The following is a 20483-nucleotide window of genomic DNA, read 5'->3' on the forward strand; positions in this document are numbered from 1 at the left end:
GTGATGAGGCTCCGTAACTAAGTACGACAGGTCGGAAAAAAAATCAGGATTCTGAGACTGTCGAGTGGCATCCGCTGTTGGCAATGGAAACAATTTGCACTTCAATAATTATTCCTTATTATTACGTGGAATACTTGATCAGTACCTTTTTCCGTATCGGCTACCGCTGGCACAGTCGTAAAAAATACACAATTGCACTCGACTTGCCTAAATTTTTCCATTTTTGCACAAAAAACATAAACACACGAAAAACGACAGCGAACCAGCTACAAATTTTTGCGAAAAAAAAACTGATAGCGGAAAAATCAATTTTGAGTAGTTTTTGCACAGTGACAACATTCAATTCTACTCATTTTTTGACAGCTCCATACAACGGTTTAATAATGAGTAGTTTCAACTCAGACACTGAGTAGCCCTGTCTAAGCGTGATTAGAAAATTTTCCTGCCGACGAAATACCCCAAAACGACCAAATCGGGTGATTTATCCACGTGATTTACGGAAAAGCAGAAAGATTTTTTATTGGGTTGCCTTTTTAGTTTGACAATCAGATTCCCGTTTCGAATCGATCACTCACACATATGCGCATACAGTGTAAGTACGTAATTTTCAAATGTGTGATGTTTACCACGAGCACTGCAGCGACACTGGCATTCTATATATATTGATTCTACTACATTTTAACACATTAAGCAGCCGTTTATGGCTGTTTAGAAGCAGATTGTTTAGCAGAAAAATCCGCTATTAGGCTTTTTTATCAGCTTTTGGGAGAGAACTGGTTTGAAAAACTTAAAGTAGCTTAAACATCGCTTATTTAAACACCATTTGAGTGCTTACTTTATGCAGCTTTGATCGCCTTAAACCAACCCGTAAACAGCCATTGCTCTTCCAATTCAGCTACCGTTGTTACTTGGGTAGTATCGCTCCGAGAGCCGTTACAGTATTAGTAGCAAGATTAGTAGCCTTCTGTGATGCTCGAAAACCGCCAAACTGGCCTAGTAAACGCTGCTCTATCCTTCGATAGCATAGAATTCGCTGCCGCTATTCTTTGGTAGCCTTCAGTTTATCGTTGTATTTAACAGCTACTACGCACTGGAAGTCTAATTAATTTTCGTCGGAGCAAATTACTGTTTTCACAGTCGCTACTATTCCGTAGCATAGATATCCACCGCTTCTAGCGGTTACTACTTTAACGTAGTATAGCAACCTGCAGTTTAAACAAGCGTATACATAACCTCATTTATATTTTTTGATTACATTTTGCAAATGCAAATACATGTTGCAAATTACACCTTACCTTTTTCCTCCTCGTTTTAAGTTTACCTCGTTCGCCAAATGTGATACTCTACTTTTCTCACTAATAAATAGACACCAAATATTTCAAAACCAGTTTATTTCGCACGCTCCGTCAATCCCCGAATGACAGTTCTCACCCAGGTCCGCACTCTCACCAACAGGGTCGTACATTCGTACCACAATACCTAATCAGTCAGTAGGGCTTAGAGACAAGTAATACCCATATTTTAGCATGTTTGAATTGATTCTATCGCTCAACGTCTCTTTCGTAATCCTTCAGATTTGTTGCAATGTGTTTCTATTCGCCCCCTTTTTGCGGTATGTCACACTTGAACGGTCGCTCTCCGGTGTGAGTTCTCAGGTACAACGTGACACTACAGTTGTCGGCGAATTTTCGGTCACAGGTATAATAGCACAAAGCGTGTTTTTGATCGTCGAATATGTGGTATTTTTCGGGTTTCTTCTGCAAGCCACCGAGTATCTTAAAGGATGCGTCAAAAGCCTTTTCCTCAAACCGGACATCGGTACCGGTGTTCCTCACCGGCTGTGCACCCGTGTCACGTGCCTCGTTAGCGTGTCTTTCAGATGAAAAGCTTTACCGCATACGTTACACGTGAATTTTTTTTCCGACGTGTGTTTTGTAATTTTATGTAATTTTAGTGTTCTGAGTGTCTTACAAATTCTACCGCAAGTCTCACATTCGAAAGATTGCGTTGTGGTTGTGGTGTGAATTTTCATATGTATCACAAGATTTGATTTATACTTATATGCACTGCCGCAGATGTCGCATTTATATGAACGTTGCAAGCAGTGCGATTTCATGTGCCAACTCCAATGTCCCTTTAAGTGGTACTCTTTATCGCATATGTCGCATTTGAATTTCTTTTCCGTTGTATGTTTTATAATATGGTGAATCTTCAGTATTTTATTGGTCGAGAAAGTTTTACTGCATAAGTCACACTTGAGGTTTTCAGAATTGGAACGTGGCAGTAGGTGTTTCTTTTTGTGAAAATTAAGTTTATACTGATTAGCGAAGCGAGCACTACACTGGTCACATTTGTAAGGGTGTGACTCATCGGATATGTGATGGATTTTCCTGTGATAGTGTAAACCAGTACGTGACTTGTATGATGCGCCGCAGGTGTTGCAAATGTGTTTCAGTGGACTGCCACTGCCGGTAGGAGGATCCGCTTCCAAAGCGTGCGAGTTGCTATGGAAAGAAGAGAAGCTACTGATAGATTGGTGGGATAAATTCGTCCACTTTCAAGTGAAACTAGCTACATTGACGAACTGACAAGACACATAGAAGAGAATCCTTCAAAAACCATCGTCCTACACACATTTTGCTTGCACACTAGCACCACCCTCTGTTATACATGTTGCGGAGTAGCTTAAGAGCCAAACAGAATGCTGCGTCAACGCGTCCGTCAGCGTTACTCCGACAGTTTTCCCATGGGTTTACTGTCAGCATTCTGTTTGGCCCTTTATACTCGTAGGGTTTAATATCATTTGTTTTTTGTTTTATACTAAATAGTCGAAGCAACACTCGACTAGTGCCGCGGTGTGGCCATATCGCGAAACATGCTTTTTTGAAAAATGAATGTTTTTTTGAGTATACGATGGACTAAACGCGAGTGTCCCGTCTGTTTGTCTGTGGTTTTGCGGTATCTCGGTATGCACGTTCCGTTTTAGTAATCTCAGTAAAAATATATTCAGAATCACGGTAAAACGAGAAATGTTCACCGATATCACGCGGGAAAATAGACATAACTAAAAAGTTAAACTGCACAGGTTTGTACAGTTTCAGAACTTACGAGTGAGTCATCTTGTGCCTAGCCAAACCGCACCGTGATTTATACGCTACACCGCAGATGTCGCACGGCTCCGGACGATGACTGCGCATATGATCGTCGATTGCGTATCGGGATGGAAGCCCCTTTCCGCAAATATCACATTTATATCGCCCGCTGTGCAGTTTAAAATGCTTCTTCAACTGCGCCATCAGCTGGAACTCTTTACTGCAAATGTCGCATTTGAAATACTTTTCCGTTGTATGTTTTATAATACGGTGAGCCTTCAGTGTTCTATTTAACGTGAAAGTTTTATTGCACATCTCGCATTTGAACAGCGGTTTGTCGGATTTGTTGCTATCCAAACTTTCCTTCTGCGCTTTCGGCATTCCATCAGAAAAGGAACGTGACGGACAGTGGTTCTTTTTGTGAACATTGATATGACTCTTTTGAGCGAATCGTCTATGACATTGGTCACATTCGTAAGATTTTGGCTCAGCGGATGTGGATGTGTGCCTTTTCTTGTGCACTCGTAAACCACTAAGTGACTTGTATGATGCACCGCAGATGTCGCAAATGGGCGTTCGCTCGCCTGATGTGTGCCGATGCATATGCGCAACGAGCGTAGATTTTCGCGTATAGACCTTTCCGCATGTCAGACACTTGTGTGATCGATCCGGGTTATGTATTTTCAGATGCTGTGTTAATTGTACATTCGTGTGAAAATTTTTACTGCATTCCGGACATTTAAAATTCTTTTCCTGCGTGTGGTTTATAATTTTATGATCATTAAGTAATCTGGGTTGGATGAAAGTTTTGTGACATATGTCACACTCGTACGGACGCTCTCCGGTGTGAGTTCTAAAGTGAAACGGGAGCCAACTTTTGTGGGTAAATTTTCGATCACAGATATCACAAGTGTATTTCCGATCGTCGGGTACGTGGAGTTTCTGGTGTTTCTGCAAGCCGCTAAGTGTCGTTAAGGATGCATCGCAGCGGTCACAGTCGAACGTTTGCGTCGTGGTGTGAGTTTTCATATGCAACATAAGATTTGCTTTCCACTTATATCCATTGCCGCAGATTTCGCATTTATACGAACGCACCGAGCTGTGCAATTTCAGGTGCCTCCTCAACTGTTCCTTTGTGTGGTGTTCTTTACCGCATATGTCGCATTTGAAATTCTTTTCCGTCGTATGTTTTATAATATGGTGAATCTTCAGTGTTCGATTTGACGTGTAAGTTTTACTGCATATTTCACATTTGAACAGGGGTTTGTCGGATATGTTTTTGTCCAAAGTTGACTTCTGCATTTCCGGTATTCCATCAGAATTGGAGCTTGACGGTAAGTGCTTTTTCTTTTTGTGGAAATTGAGACTACGCTTTCGAACGAACTGGGAACTACACTGGTCACATTTGTAAGGTTTTGGCTTAACGGATGCGTGGATTTTCTTGTGCAGTCGTAAACCAGCACGTGTCTTGAACGATGCACCACAGATGTCGCAAATGTGTTTCGGTTGACTGCCACTGCCAGCAGGAGGGTCCGCTTCCGAAGCGTGCAAGTTGCTACAATAGAAGAGAAGCGATTGATAGACTGGTGGGATCAACATGTTCACTTTTAAGTAAAGCTAGCTGAGTATTGCAAGTCGATCATTGAATTTTGTTTATCCTATAGATAAAAAAAATGTTGAAAAGGTGGTATTAGCACAAAATTAACTGTTGTTGCAGGAACCAAGCATCGCAGTGCAAATGTTTTGCCTTTCTACTGTATAAATGTTATAAATATATAGTACTAGCTGACCCGACAAACTTCGTATTGCCACAAATTAACCTGTATTGTACATAAATCATGAATCTCGGATGATCTTTGTCAATCTAGAATTTTGCAAGTTTCTGAGGAGTTCAACCTTAGATGATTCATTTTGGCAGTTACGTAACTATGAAAGCATCCCAGGTAACCAATAAGCATCATCAATGCTATTCAAATGTAGGCCAATAAGCATTTACGGGCACTATAAAATGCCAGATACGCTGATTTGCTGCTTATGTTAATGCTTATTAGTTACGATGAATGGGTAGTTTAATATACAAATTTACAATTATTCCTCACAGTAAAGTAGAAAACAACTACCCTGTCCCCTCATTGCATAGCCAGAAAGCGGATAGTAATATTCGCCATGATTGTACAACATTACGCCGAATATCATGTTGCGAAAAACCTTAAGCGGAATGTACCATTTCACGGAAAACTTTTTTGTGGAAAGTACCATTTCGCGATCCTCTCCTTACTCGCTATCGCTCGTTCCAGGAAACCCAGGTAGACCTAGGAAAACAAATAAACCTAGACAGTAGTGATTTCTGCGGGGAGTTGCCTCCCCACAGTGGGCGGCGGTTCCGACGGCGGGTCGCCGGCAGCACTTGCGGCCGTCTCGTCCTAAATGATCTAGAGTTTTATAGATAGTTTTTGTGGTCTTGTTAATGACTAATGTTTTATGGAAGAGTCTCGAATTTCTCGAGTTCGGTTAGTTTTTGAGTTTCGCAAAAATTTCTGTTTTATTTGTATGAGAGTCGTATTCCCTTACCACAAGGGGGAGAGGTCTCTAACTATCATAAAATAAATTCAAGACTCAAAAATCTCCTACATGCCAAATTTGGTTCCATTTGCTTGATTAGTTCTCGAGATAAGAGGAAATTTGCATTTCATTTGTATGGAAGCCCACCCTCTTAAAGGGGAGATGGGTCATAACTCGCTTTCTAAAGAGGAGAGGGGTCTCAATTCACCATAGAAAAAAATCTTGCCTCCAAAATCACTCACATGTCAAATTTGGTTCCATTTGATTGATTGGTTCTTGAGTTATGAGGAAATTTTTATTTCATTTGTATAGAATCCCCCCTCCTAAAGTGGGGAGGGGTCATAATTCCCCTTCTAAAGAGGGGAGGGGTCTCAATTCACCATAGAATAAATTCTTGTTACCAAAAACACCCACATGCCAAATTTTGTTCTGTTTGCTTGATTAGTTCTCGAGTTATGCAGAAATTTGTTTCAATTGTATGGGAGCCCCCCCCCCCCCTTTTAGTGGGGGGAGGGGTCTCTAACCATCACTAAAACCTTTCCTGGTCCCAAAAACCTCTACATGCCAATTTTCACGCCGATTGGTTCAGTAGTTTTTGATTCTATAAGGAACACCCCGACCGATAGACAGACAGAAATCCATACCGAAAATGGATAGAAGGTCCTGCGGGCCGAATGTCAAATACCATTCGACTAAGTTTCGAAAACTGAGCATTTTCTCTGTGTGTGTATGTGTGTGACGCTTTTGATTGGGCCAACTTTTCTTAGAGATGGCTGCACCGATTTTAATGATCTTAGTGTCAAATGAAAGGTCTTGGTGTCCCATTGTTCGCTATTAAATTTCATACTGATCAGACTTTTAGTTAAAAAGTTATGTATAAAAATACGAAATATATGAGGCTCCATTTTCTCAGCGGTCTCTTAATCGATTTGAATAAAATTGATTGCATATGAAAGAGGAGCCTCTCAAACTCTTAACTTTCAAATGTCGTGACAGTTGGGCTTTTGGTTTGTTAGTTACATAAAGAAATGTAAAAAAATAATATTTAAAACATATTTTTGTAACATATAAGCAGTAATTCAATGAAAAACATTCTACAATTTATTATTATTGGCAAACTACTGTTGAGATCAATCAAAGAAACCGAGTTCTTGAAAATCGGACGATTCATTTAAAAGTTATTCAAATTATAACACTAAAGCATCATATATTAAGGGGAAACCGAAAGTGGCTCAAAGATGGCTGGATAAATGGCTACCGTTCGAAGCATGTATTGTTTTGAACCTTAAAAATGCATCTGTATTGGCAGAGCACGCTTTCGCCACGGATTCAGTGCTTCCAGTGCTGTTATAATTTCCTAAAACTTGTCATTCCATTTATCGATCTGCTATATATCAACAAACGTTCAGCAAAACATAAATGCTAATGGAAAATAAATTTAACTGATCATATCGATCATTACGTGTTCATAAAAGTTACCAATGTATAATTTGGAATTAGTTAATAGATATGTAGGGTTCCTAGCTGCGGGTGGTCCAAACTCCTTCGATAACGTGGTGCAGCGGTGCAGTCAGGTCCTACATCGACCAATGCATAAGCGGAGGAAAAGTAGAATCCAATGGATTAGTAGCCAGCTCACAAATTCCAGATGGGTCCAATGGTGTGCCAATTCGGATTGTTGATAGCCGAAATAATACGCTCCGTGGTAGTTATAAAAACCAAGCGTTTAATGATGACACGTATATTAACTATTATTAACTAACGAACAACGTATATTCAATTTAAGGAGTCTAAAACAATTAAGTAATAAATTGATATGGGAATCGCGTCTGATCCCGACGGTGACTCAGGTTCCAACTAACTATGAAAATGCATCGGCATGCACTGCGACCCGGCATCCAGTTCGCGCCAAAGTCGCTCAATTTCGAAGATCGAAGATCGAAGATGGACCACTCCCGAGATGCGTGAGAGCGCAACTCATGCTCTTATCGTTGCTATCAGTTGCTGATTGGGTGTCACTGATGATGAGTTCATGATGATGACGGATCCCCACGATCGTCCGCCACAAATAGAGATCGACGAGTGTGTCGCAGCCGAGAGGAAACGTCCCAGTGTTTCTCACACGACGTTATCAGCCGAGCCAGTCAGTCGAGAGTGTGATCGCCGAGTTGTGATATAATGGTCCGTGATGCTGTCCAGGGTTGTAGGCTTGGGTGGATCGTTGTAGTCACAAACAAGATATTTTGTTGCGCACATATTTCATTGTACTAGCGGTTTCCGAAAAAGCAGCAACACAGTATCAAACTTTCGTCACATCAATGAGCTTTTAAGAGCTTTCAACTTTCGCCGCATCGATGAGCTTAGAGTGAAATAAACAAACAAAACGCAAACGCAGGAATCAAAAACGCAATCCGATGCAAGCGGATTAATTAAACATCCTAGTGATCCTGCGCATTATTCAGTTGCTGCTGTTAATTTTGATTGAATCGGAATGCCTTGATAAAGAAAACAAACCCTTTTTCGGGATGTTTGTAGTCGATGGGGTTGGCTGCGGATCAGCTGTGTTTATGTTTGCAAGCTCCGCTATTTGACATATGTTACCAATACTAATGCAATATTCAAATAAACGTTTAGGTTTTTAACGAACACATGAGATGTACAGTACGGTGTTTGTCGCACTAACACAATAACGTTAGCCACTTTCGGTATCGCCTTAAACCGTTAAAACGTGGAAAATCAAAATATATCAATCAAATGTCAATTGTATTCAATGTATGTGTGTATGTATGTATGTATGTTTGTATGTGTGTACGTGTGTATGTATCAGCATCTTTGGCTCGAGCAGCACGTGTGTATGTAAGTGCATGGGTTTACAATTTGCAATTTGGAAATTTGCGCTGAAATTCAAAAAAAGCGAGAAACATTTCAATTGTCTGAAGTTTTTGGAGCGTCTTAGTGAAATACGAAACCTGAAATTAAAGAGAAGAAAAATCTTTTTTCGAACAAATTCCACCATTAATATTTATTTGCAACAGATACGTATCTCGCCTACGACTTGCACGCCTCGAGATCAGACACTAATGAAGCCTGCAAGTCGCAGGCGAAAATATTAAAAGTGCAATTTAATCGGAAAGTTCTTTTGACGTAGGACTACGTCTTACGGCAAGTTTGGAGATAGGGTGTCATTCCAAAAAATCGAAAAATGCGAGCGTCACGAAAAATGAATGGTTTTGAGCGCTAATAGTTCAGCGGTTTTCCGATCGATTTTCAATATTCTTACACCAATCGATCGGAAAATCTTCTAAGAATTGACTCAAATGAAGAAAAGTATGGATTCTGGATGTTAAACTATTGAAAAATTGAAAATAACGAACCTATGTTTTACCAGAATTCTCGCTTCGTGATTGGTTGGAAGATTTTATACGATGATCTAAACCTATACCAATTTGATATCTGTGCTTGGGAAGTAAGCCAAAACAAGTGACGAAGCTTCCTCATTTCAACAAGATTTCTTAACACCGCGGTTCAACCTAGACCATTTTGATGTCCTTGCTTGAGAAGTACGCCAGAGAGAGTGACAAGCCCCCTCGTGCCAACAGATTTCTTACGAACGCGATTAAACCTAGTCCAATTTGATGTCTGTGTTAGGGAAGTGTGCCAGAAAAAATGACACAAGTTCGTTGTCCCAATAAATCGCAAATTCTTTACTGCGAGACAATTAAACCTAGGCGATTTTGAAATCTGTGTTGGAAAAATGTGCTACAGCTGTAGTGTTCGGTTACAATATGACTCTGTATGAATACGCATGCTTGCCGTTTCATTAGAAGGGTGGTGAAAAGATATGCTGTTGATAAAATAGGATTGAATTTGTAAAATCCCTTCAACGTGGGAAACCATGGATAATTAAAACAATCTTTAATTTCAGTAAGGTAGCAGGAAAGCAATAGTTTGTGTTCTTGATTTTGTTAAATTGTTTTCAAATGTACAATCTTTTGAGAATTGAGAACAGACATCCATTCAGGAACAAATTTTTCGGGAATTCTTGGATAAAATTTCAAATTAAAATCATCTAATATGCTAGCGTCACCACCACTATAGTTTCCTAACTAAATGATTCTTTTGATTTGCACACTGACAACCTTTGGCTGCTCTGGCGCTAGTATATATGTACTACAAGCGTTATGCTAGCGCCAGAAGCTAGATGTTGTGAGTTCAGTGTAGAATTTTATGCGCCTTTAGCGACATCATCACTATAGTTTCCCAACTAATTTGACATAAGTTTTATCCAAGTGGGGACCTTTCGCTTGGACGTCTGTTCTCTGTGATGTTACAGGGTGTCGATTACCTGGAAAATCAGGGAAAACCTGGAAATGTCAGGGAATTTCGTTTTAACCTGGAAAAGTCAGGGAATGTCAGGGAATTTCATTTGTAGTCAGGGATTTTTGGCACTGGAAGAAAATATACCGGCGCTTAGCAACAGTCTGCAAAGATAATATTTATTTCAAGTCTCTGGCACCTTTTTGTTCAATGCCTCCGCGTGTGTCCAAATGAAATAAAATATAGGTAACACGTTATTTTTACTCATGTGCATCCTATTTGCTGTGTGTATATTTCAAAGAGTTGCGAAATTTAGAACTTCATGAATATACCTCTGACCCCCCTAACCAAACGACGTTTCTCAACAATGGCTGGACCGATTTAGGTTTCAACTAGAAGAGCTCACAGCCCAATTGTTCATTATTTACTGTCTGAAAGTTCTTCGTAGTTGATTGGATATTTAGTTCAAAAGTTGTGCATCAAAATTTAATTATTTTGTATGGAAAATTCTATGAAAAGGCTGTATTAGGTTGGTGAGTGTTGACACGCCAAGCACATATTTTTTAGTCTATACAGGACTATTGTTTGAACAATATTTTCTCTGTTTTCTTAGCGGCCAATTTAGCAAAATTTCTATGTTTCATTTAGCAAATGACCATTACTTGAAACTGCCCAATTTTGCATTCAGATAATTCCGGATTTCCAGACCGAAATCGCATTGTAACGTATTGTCGTATTGTTTGAAACTCGACTCGACTCGGAGATAAAAACCCGAAGTAGCAAGTGGATCGAATAAAAGCAGAACGTCAGGTTTTAAATAGTAGAACGAAGTAGCTTTGCTTAATTTTCACTTTGCACATAGAAATTTCGCATAAAAGATGAATTTGAACTGAAAACGAAAAATGTATTCATCAAGAAATCAAAATTGAAGAGTACACAACCAATTTAAATGAATAAACACTTTGAAAATAGAAATTAACGAGATATTTTGCTTCTGGATTTTTTCGAAATATTCCTGGAAAAACCTGGAAAAGTCAGGGAATTTTATTTTCGCTAGATAATCGACACCCTGTGTTACTACTTTGATAAATACGTTGCCATACAACGCATGTAGCACGTATATATGTTACATATAGCATGTATACATGAAGAATCGAACGATTACAAGCATGAATACATGCTACTATCACTACACAAAGAGACTTACGTAGTCCTGCGTCACCTATATATGCGGTCGTGTCTTGTACATAACCCCTCTGATTTTTTTTTCATAAATTTCAGATTTTGTTACTATCTTCACTCACTATCACACGCAATTGGACAAGAAAAGCAAAAAGCGAAGCAAAGCAGTTAATTTAAACATTTAGGTACCATAAGGTCGCCATTCACCGCTCAGCTCCATTCACCGCTCATTTCAAACCAAAATGCATTATTAAATAAAAACGCAGCATACTATTGGAAAAAATATTATCAAACAGTAATTTCGTATGCTTAACGATATAAATTAGATATATATTTTCACTGTGTGAATGAAATCTAATGTCAAAAATAATTATTTTTTACAGTGTGGTGCAAAAAACGCCATTTTGTTTGTTTTGCTATTCAGGTCGACTGAGTATGGCCTAAACATTTTTTTAATAAACAGTATGGTTTTCATCAACTATTGATTAATTTTTGTTCGCGAAAACGTGAAGCAGGTAAGTAGCGATCATATTTGCATTATGTTTCTAAAAAACACTACATAAACTAGTGTAAAAATGCAAAAACATTACGAGCGGCAATTGGTGCTACTGTTTATTGTGCGAATCCATTTAGCGCTCATTAAAGTGTTGTTTACGTTTTCAGAAACTGATTCACCAGAAGCTGTGTTTAGTGGTCCGCTGGGACACATTGATATTTTGATGTTCGAAGACCCTCGTAGCCAGTGCGTGTAATGATTCCGACCCGCAAAAGAATATTATATTCCGAAAATGCCCTACAAGCAGCTATGACTGCTGCGAAAATGGCTTATCTATACGGCAGGCGGCATTAATGCATAAAATTCCAGCTGGAACGTTGCGTGATAAATTACGTGGAAAATATCCCAAGGGGTCCAAACCCGGACAGGTATCTATCTTGACAAACGAAGAAGAGTCAAAAATCGTTAAGTGGCTAACTACATTAGCTCGAACTGGCTTTCCTGTCACTTTGAAGCAGCTTCGGATCAATGTTGGAAATTTTATTAGGCTTTCCCAAAAGCGCAGTCCTTTCAAAAACGGTATTCCAGGAAAAAAATGGGTACAGCTGTTTTTAAAACGACACCCGGAAGTATCGCTAAGAAAACCGAGCGTTCTGGCACGAATCAGAGCAACAATTAAAAAGGATCAGATTGTAGAGTGGTTCTCGAAAGTGTGTGAATATTTAAAGCAGGAAGGCCTCGAACAGCTTTTAGAAGAGCCACAAAGAATTTTTAACCTGGACGAGACAGCCTGCGAACTGGTTGTCAGGAAACGAAAGTGTGTGGCTCTGAAGAACACCAAACACTTCTATTCAGTGTTCGGAAATGGTGATAAAGAAAGCTATACGGCTCTCTTCACAGCTAGTGCAAATGGAAAGATGCTTCCCCCATTAGTATTGTTCCCCTATAAATGCCGGCTTCCTGGAGAAGTGATCCGGACGGCACCAGCAGACTGGGGAATCGGAAAAACAGATAATGGGTGGATGACTGGAAACGCTTTTTACGAGTTCCTCAAAAACATTTTTCAACCATGGCTGGAGAGAGAAAAGATCGCTCTGCCGGTATTGTTGTTTGTCGACGGTCATAGAAGCCACGTGACGTTGCTGAGTACTCTTTTCTGTAAAAAAAATCAAATAATACTTATTTGCTTGTACCCAAATTCAACCCATTTGACACAGCCGCTGGATGTTAGCTTTTTTGGACCGATGAAAAAGCACTGGGAAGATACTCTTCTTGAATTCCGTTCAAAACATGGAATGCGAGCTATTGCAAAATCGGAAGTTTGTCCGCTGATCAAACTCACCCTCGACAATTTTGAAAATATGAAGGAAATAATAAAAAGTGGATTTCGTAGAAGCGGACTATATCCCTGGAATCCGGATGCCGTCAACTACGGTTCAATGCCGACTAGTGAAAGCTTACCTACAACCAACAACTGTGTCAGCGAGCTGAACAATGTGGAGAAACCCGGTTTCGTTGATTTCGAGGAACGCCTAACACCGTATCAGTTAGCGGAGTTTTCCAAGCAGAAGGATTCTCCAGGTTGGTCTGGTTCGATAGAAGACACAAACTTGTTTTTATTTTGGAAAAAATGGAAAAACGAGATTGATAGTATGGTAAAGGATGATGAAAGTGTATTCCTGGGTTTCCCAGAATCGGAATCTAAAATAACTGATGGTAAGCACCAAATTATTGACGATTTTTTTTTTATAATATTGAAATAATTCCATGAACAGGTTTCCATCATTTTCTGTCTTCCGAGGGTGATCAGAAGTGTTCAATACACCTGGCGACAGTGAAGGATATATTCGAGGAAACTTCAACATTAAAAGAACGCTGCCATTCTTTGCCATTAGATAATAATGCAAATACGGACACAGAGGTCATGGAAAAAAAGCATTTACTTGAGGAAATATTTACGCATCCAAACATTATAAAACCACCACCCACTAAACGAGTTACCCGTTATCCAGTTGTAGCTACGAGTCAAACTTTTATGGCATATTTGGATGCTAAAGAAAAAGAAAAACAGGCAATTGAAAACGAGAAAGTAAGAAAACGCGATTTAAGGGAAAACAACAAGCAGCAAAAGGAGATGCAGAAAAAAGAAAAAACAAAAAAGCAAAAACTTGAACGCGAATCCAAATTAAATAATAGTTTAAATTTGAAAAAGAAACTTCTTTAGCAAAATTTAATTTTGTCAAGAAATATAAATAAAATAATGATCTGCAGCGAATTCAACCATAATTTGGGTTTTATTCGATCGATTAGAATAAAAAAAAATATGAGCGGTAAATGGCTCCCATATGAGCGGTGAATGGGTCATCGTATTTGAGGTGAGCGGTAAAAGGGGTCGTGAGAGTGCATTACTTTTTTAAAACGAAGTCACTATCATTAAATATTTAGAAATCAAGTGAATTTTTCTTGTAAACACAATTGTATTCTCTAGCTTATGACGCAAATTGCGTTTCGATTGACCTCAATTTAGATTTGTTATGGACAAACTAACTTAGTATCGTTTTTAAATGAGCGGTAGATGGCGACTATACGGTATAGTGATGTTATAAGATTAAAAATGCTAATGAGTTGGTTTTCCCAAAGAATTTATACAAATTTCAAACCAGTTTTGCACATCAATAGATTCTTTTCCAATCCATAGATACTAGAGCTAAGGAATTTTATATGAAAAATAAAAAGAAAAGGTTTCTAGTAATTTTGTGCGATTTGTATTCGTTAGTGACGTTTTAAAAGACAGAAGTCTTGTCATATATCATGTTTTAATAAAGAAATCGAAAGTGACAAGCACTGGAAATCATACCGATCATATTTCCCATTCTCAAGCATGTTTATCCCTTTACGCACGGAGGGGTTTAGTTACGATATTTTTGGTTTTTGGATCAATATATTTTTTTTTATCGCTCGAGATACCAAAACCAGTGTATTCTACACATTGCAATAAATGTTTGCTAAATTTAGCTACCTACACAATTGTGTGGGTTCGGCCTTATCTTATACCATTGCACTATGAGCAAAAACGAGCCGAAAAAACGGACGCAATTAAGATATGGCCTGCAGGCTGATAAAATGTAGATGATCTTATGTAAAATTTTCCGGAGAATCGCATGGTGCCCACCGCTTTCCTGTTTGTCATCGGGAAGTGCCCCATTTTGCTCATTTTCCCCTATTGTTAACATTTTTTACCATTTTTGGACTATACCAAGCCAGGCTTTGAAAAAACTAAACATGAAAACCTAATTATTTTGTGTAAAGAAGTCCACAGAATTGAATAGGGTTGACCCCGTTTAGTTTAGAGCGAGATCATCGCTTCGAGGCTCATAGACTTCAGCTTCTGAAGCAGCGGAACGGTCGCTACGTAGCTATGGAAATACGCGCAACTTGTTGCAAGTTAAGTTTTTACTAACCTTAATACAATAGATATACCGGAACGTCCAGATTGGCTTAAAAACATTCAAATGTTGATCCAAGAATTTGTCTTAGAAAATCCCGTAGTTGAATACATTATTTGGCACACTTCTTTATTATTTTTCAATTTATAAATTACCAGTTTTAGGTTCCGGTAGTACTCTAAACGGAAGTTTCGTAGTGTGGAGCATGAACGAATGCTCCCTCATTCATTCATTCATTCTTACCAACTCAAAATGAGATGGCAGCAGCAGATTTCGTTTTATTTCATCTGTTACTTATGACGTGAAAAAATAATACCACTGCGATCTGGAATATCTCTGGGAAAATGGATCCAAAATTTGCTAATATATTTTTTTATTGAAGGTCAATCTAAGGTGGTTCTTTGAAGACAAGTTGTATAAAAATCGATCAAAAAATAGTAAGGATAGAGCCAAAAGTGTAACGGCAAGTACACTAATTTTTGAAGTCCCGGCAGGAACGTAAAGGTTAAACTATGCAATAAAAGGCCGAACCCACACAATTGTGTAGGTATGAAAATCAATGTGCATAAGTAAGTTGTAAAAGTTATTTCGCGTAAATTTTTAATTACATCAATTCGAAATACTTATTACCAATAATTTTTTATCTAAGCAATTTCGAAATACGGATCCAATAAGAAAATACGACAGATAAAACTTTTTGCTGTTTTCACAAGATTTTGAAGACAAGACAATAATTAATCCAAACACAAAAGAAAACTTCTTTTCAGCTATTTTCTATTTTTTTTATGAGTTACGGTGTTTACACAAGAAATATATATGTAAAAGTACGACGTTTAGAAAGGAAAGGAAAATTTTTTAAAAGCAGTCATGTCTCACCTACACAATTGTGAGTGCTCGGGCTTAAAGGGTTAAACTAAAAACCTTACTTTTAAAGACCACATTGAAAGTATACAAGCAAAATGTAATAAATATATGAGATGTTTATATCCTCTCATTAACAGAAATTCTGGACTTTGTCTGAAAAATAAACTATTGATTTACAAACAAATGTTAAGACCGGCAATGTTATATGCCGTTCCGATTTGGTCAAGTTGTTGTATTACGAGGAAGAAGAGTCTTCAGAGGATTCAAAATAAAATTTTGAAAATGATTTTGAAGCGTCCTCCATAGACTTACAAACTGGTGTTGATTGAAACCCTAGAAGCTATGTCAAACAAAATTATTTCAAATTTTCGACAAAAAATCGTTGCAATCCTCTATTGCGAAGATTAGGTCTCTTTATAATCATAAGTCATATCATAAGTTAGCTAGGTTAGATAGACCAAAATTTTAAGGGGCAATACAATTGACAATATAATGTAGAAATACTCAAAGTATGACATTTGACATAATAATTATGCATTTATTTTTACAGATTTTTCCACATGTCCGACTCTTGTATGAGCGATACGGCACGACACGGGTTATGCTTGTGGTTATATATCTACAGATTCTGTGATAATGTTTACCACATTGTGGACATTAAAAATTCTTTTTCTACGTGTGGTTTTTGCTTTTATGATCATTAAGTTGTCCGCGTCTGATGACCTATGTCACACTAGAAACGGTCACTTTCCGGTATGAGTTTTCACGTGACGCGTCAGAGCAAAGTTGCTGGTGAATTTTCGGTCACAGATGCCACAAGCGTGTTTCCGGTCGTGGGGCTTTAAACCGTCGGATGTGTGCTGTTTCCTGTGGTGCTGGTACCCATCGCGTGTCTTAAAGGATGCAGCGCAGAGGTCACATTCGACCGGTCGCTCGTCGCTATGAATAGGCATATGCCGCACGAGCTTCGTTCGAAATAGAAAATCTTTGCCACAAACCGGACAACGGTGCAGTTTTTTGTCCGACGTGTGTTTTGTAAGTTTATGGTACTGCAGTGTTCTGGGTGACTTACAAATTTCACCACATATGTCACATTCGAGAGATTGCGTTGTGGTGTGCGATTTCAGGTGCCACTTCAAGTGTCTCATTATGTGGTACTCTTTACCGCAAATGTCGCATTTGAAACTCTTTTCCGTTGTGTGTTTTACAATGTGGTGAATCTTCAGTGTTTGAATAGTCGAGAAAGATTTACTGCATAAGTCACATTTAAACAGCGGTTTGTCGGATTTTTTCTTATCCAAGCTTTCCTTCTGCACTGATGGCAAGTGTTTCTTTTTGTGAAAATTAAGATTAGCCTTTTGAGTGAATCTAGAACTACACTGGTCACATTGGTAAGGCTTAGGTTCAACGTATGTGTGGAGTTTTTTGTGAGTGTGTAAACCAGAAGGCGTTTTGTACGATGCGCCGCAGATGTCGCAAATGTGTTTCGATTGACTGCCACTGCCAGCAGGAGGGTCCGCTTCCAGACTGCTGCAACAGAAGAGAAGCGATTGATAGACTGGTGGAATAAGTACGTCCGCTTTTAAGTGAAACTAGTTAGTTGAGCCAAGAGCTAAGTATTGCAAATAATTGATTATTTTTTTTGTTATTATTTATTCAGTCGAAGCGCTTGAATGGAATCCGCAGGGACAACGTAGAAGAGGCAGACCTTGAGGTTCATTGCGATGCAGTTTCGTCAACGACATCCAGGTTTTAGATAAGAACCTGTCCTGGCGACTGGTAAAAGCTATGCCGGGTAACCGATCTCCACTGTAGCGATCTGATTTCCTCCGTTTGTTGTGCCGGACCGGCGGACATGGTCACATAAGTAAGTTATTTATTCATACTTTAGTACCGGAAGGAACCATATTCTGCTCAGTTAAGACATTTTAATGAGTCTCTGGCTGGTCTCTGGTATTAAAGGTTGAGCAACAATTGAGTGTATTTTTAATCTTGTACACTTATTCACAGTGCAGTTTACGTCATTAAACGCTGACGAACTGACATGACACATAGGAAAGAAATCCTTTAACCCTAGCCTAGAGCGGTTTCAATAACAGAATCTCTAATATCTCGGAACTGTGAAGAGATAGAAGGTTACTGTCTTTGACAAAGTTGTTTATCTGGACGAGATACATCTGTTAAATACAACATTGAAACGATAGATGGCGCCTAGACCGAGCACACTGATTTTTTTTTTTGAATATCAGAGTCGTGACGAGATAGAATGTTACGGTGTTCTACAAAGTTATTTATTCGAACAAGACACATTTGATATTGCATAACAAAGTTCGAAACTGTCTCACTAGGTGGGGCACGTGGTCAAATTAAAATCTTATGATGTGATGATATCTCATAACCATTATAAGATAGAATGTTGCTGTTTTTGACAACGTTGTTTACAAACGAGTATCAAGACAGTACACGGTAGTCATGTTAGTCGCGTTAGCAAAACAAATAGCTTTGCTTTTATCATTACGCACACGTTGATAACTGCAAGCATCAAAGTTGCCCTTAAGTCTGATAGATCTGAATTTTACCAGACTTTTTATTGCATGCCCAAGTTCAAAATCTTCCAGATATTCGGTAAAGTCCCAGATTTCTGTTTCTCCGTCCTACACAAAAGGGTCATCACTCCTAATTTCAGACAACATTTTGTATCTGCGTTGAACATAACTGGCAAGACGTTTGCCGAAAAAGCCCTCACCATCGGTCAAATCGAATTGCCAGACATTTATTCGTATTTGCCAGATTTTCGAGAAAACCCATCCAGCTTTGCCAGCTTTCATCCTGACGGAGTTACAAGTTACTATATGGAAACACCGTGATTGTTTTCTGTTCGAGTGAAAATATGAAACGTTGTTTAGTTTTGCAGATAATCAGCTGAAGAGGACCATAATTGAACGGATAAGAAGTTTTAAGGATTGTGGCTTCGTAGTTTTTGCAAACATCGGGGACTTTCTTACTAAGCCGAGACGCTGTTCGAGAGCAAAGTCATGTTCTATTTTATTTGGGCACGCGAAAAGGCATTGAACAAAAAGGTGCCAGCCAGTTGAAATAAATGTTATCTTTACTCAATGACAATAAAGCATTAGTAGGGGGACCCGGGGCATAAAAGACACCTTAACCGTTTTCTCTTAATTACGGGCAAAAAGAACCAATTGAATTCAACCTAGAAAGGCCTCAAACTTAGATGAGGGTATAATCTAAACGGTTCCAGTGAGTTCAATATCAAAATAATAAAAATATAGAAAAAAATAACGTTTTCGTTTCAGATGTTTTTTCGCTCAATATTAATAGGTACGGGGTAAAAGTGCCACTATAGTGGAGAAAATGACCACAAGCAGAAAAATATTGAATTTGAACTTCTATCTATAGGAATTAGGTCTAGTTAATGTGTTAGACTAAAAAGAATACACATAAAGATAAATAAGATTTCAGTATGCTTGTTTTCGGCATAGTCATTATCATTTTGTGCAATTTTCAAAAAGTAAAATTTCAAAATCATTTTACTCTCTGAGTTCATATTTTTTATCGATGAATTTTCTTATGGTAAATTGTAAGACACTTTAGAAACCATAAAAAATAACCATATTCAAATTCTTCGTCGTTATCATGGAAAATCGAAGAGTGGCACTTTTGCCCCGGGTGGTCGTCTTGCCCCTTGTTCCCCTATATCATTGATCCTTACTGACCGGTAAATTTTTTTCCAATGCAAAAAATTCCTAACTTCAAATGAAATTCCCTGACATTTCCAGGTAGAAACCATTTTCTCTGCCACTTCCAGGTTTTCCCTGGATTTCCAGGTAATCGACACTCTGAGACGTAATCAGTAGAGCTCTAACGAATTTCTTACAAACTGTATCGCGATGAACTATACATATGAGATTACTTAGTGTACAATAATATGTACGAAATGTTATATTCCAGACTACCAGGTGTAAACTTACCTGAAACTATCAGCTTTATCGTTTTTATCAGGTGCTGCAGCAGAAGACGTTTCCGTTGCTTCATCAATGATGTCCACTGCAGCAGATGCTTGTTTCACAACCGGTGTACCATCTCCGGCAGTCATCGTCGGTATAGTTTCACAGGAGTATGCATTAATTTCGATTGGTTCACGCTTTAAATCTAAGACATCGGTTATAATAAGCTCCTCGACCTTTATCGCAGTGGATTGTTCCAACTTTATTGAAGTTGAATTCTCCATTTCGTTTCGCATTTTTGCAACCACTATTAACTAATGCGCTGCCAAACAAGCAAAGTTTACTGGTAAAAATGAAAAACACTTAAAAATTGATCTCGCTACAACATCGGAAATCTTTTTTTAGCTTTTATATTTGTACGTAACCGTAATCTAATAAATATAATACCAGAGTTAAACCGCGGCCCAGTAAGCGCCGGAAACACAAGCAGAATCAGACCGAATCAGAGCTAAATACGCTAAAAATGCTATAAATACAAACAAAAACATGACGTACACGC

General features: G+C 38.6%; 1 protein-coding gene across 1 annotated transcript; it reads right to left on the reverse strand.

Annotated features, from left to right (window-relative positions):
• Positions 1–1831: 1831 nt before the first annotated feature.
• On the reverse strand, positions 1832–20350 carry LOC128746371 (zinc finger protein 83-like). Its single transcript, XM_053843425.1, has 3 exons — positions 19949–20350; positions 3109–4647; positions 1832–2504 (listed from the first exon to the last, which is right to left on the reverse strand). The coding sequence occupies exons 1-3, from the start codon at positions 20218–20220 to the stop codon at positions 1832–1834; spliced, it is 2484 nt and encodes an 827-aa protein (XP_053699400.1). The 5' UTR covers positions 20221–20350.
• Positions 20351–20483: the final 133 nt, after the last annotated feature.

The sequence above is a fragment of the Sabethes cyaneus genome, chromosome 1 (genome assembly GCF_943734655.1).
Source record: "Sabethes cyaneus chromosome 1, idSabCyanKW18_F2, whole genome shotgun sequence".
NCBI lineage: Eukaryota > Metazoa > Arthropoda > Insecta > Diptera > Culicidae > Sabethes > Sabethes cyaneus.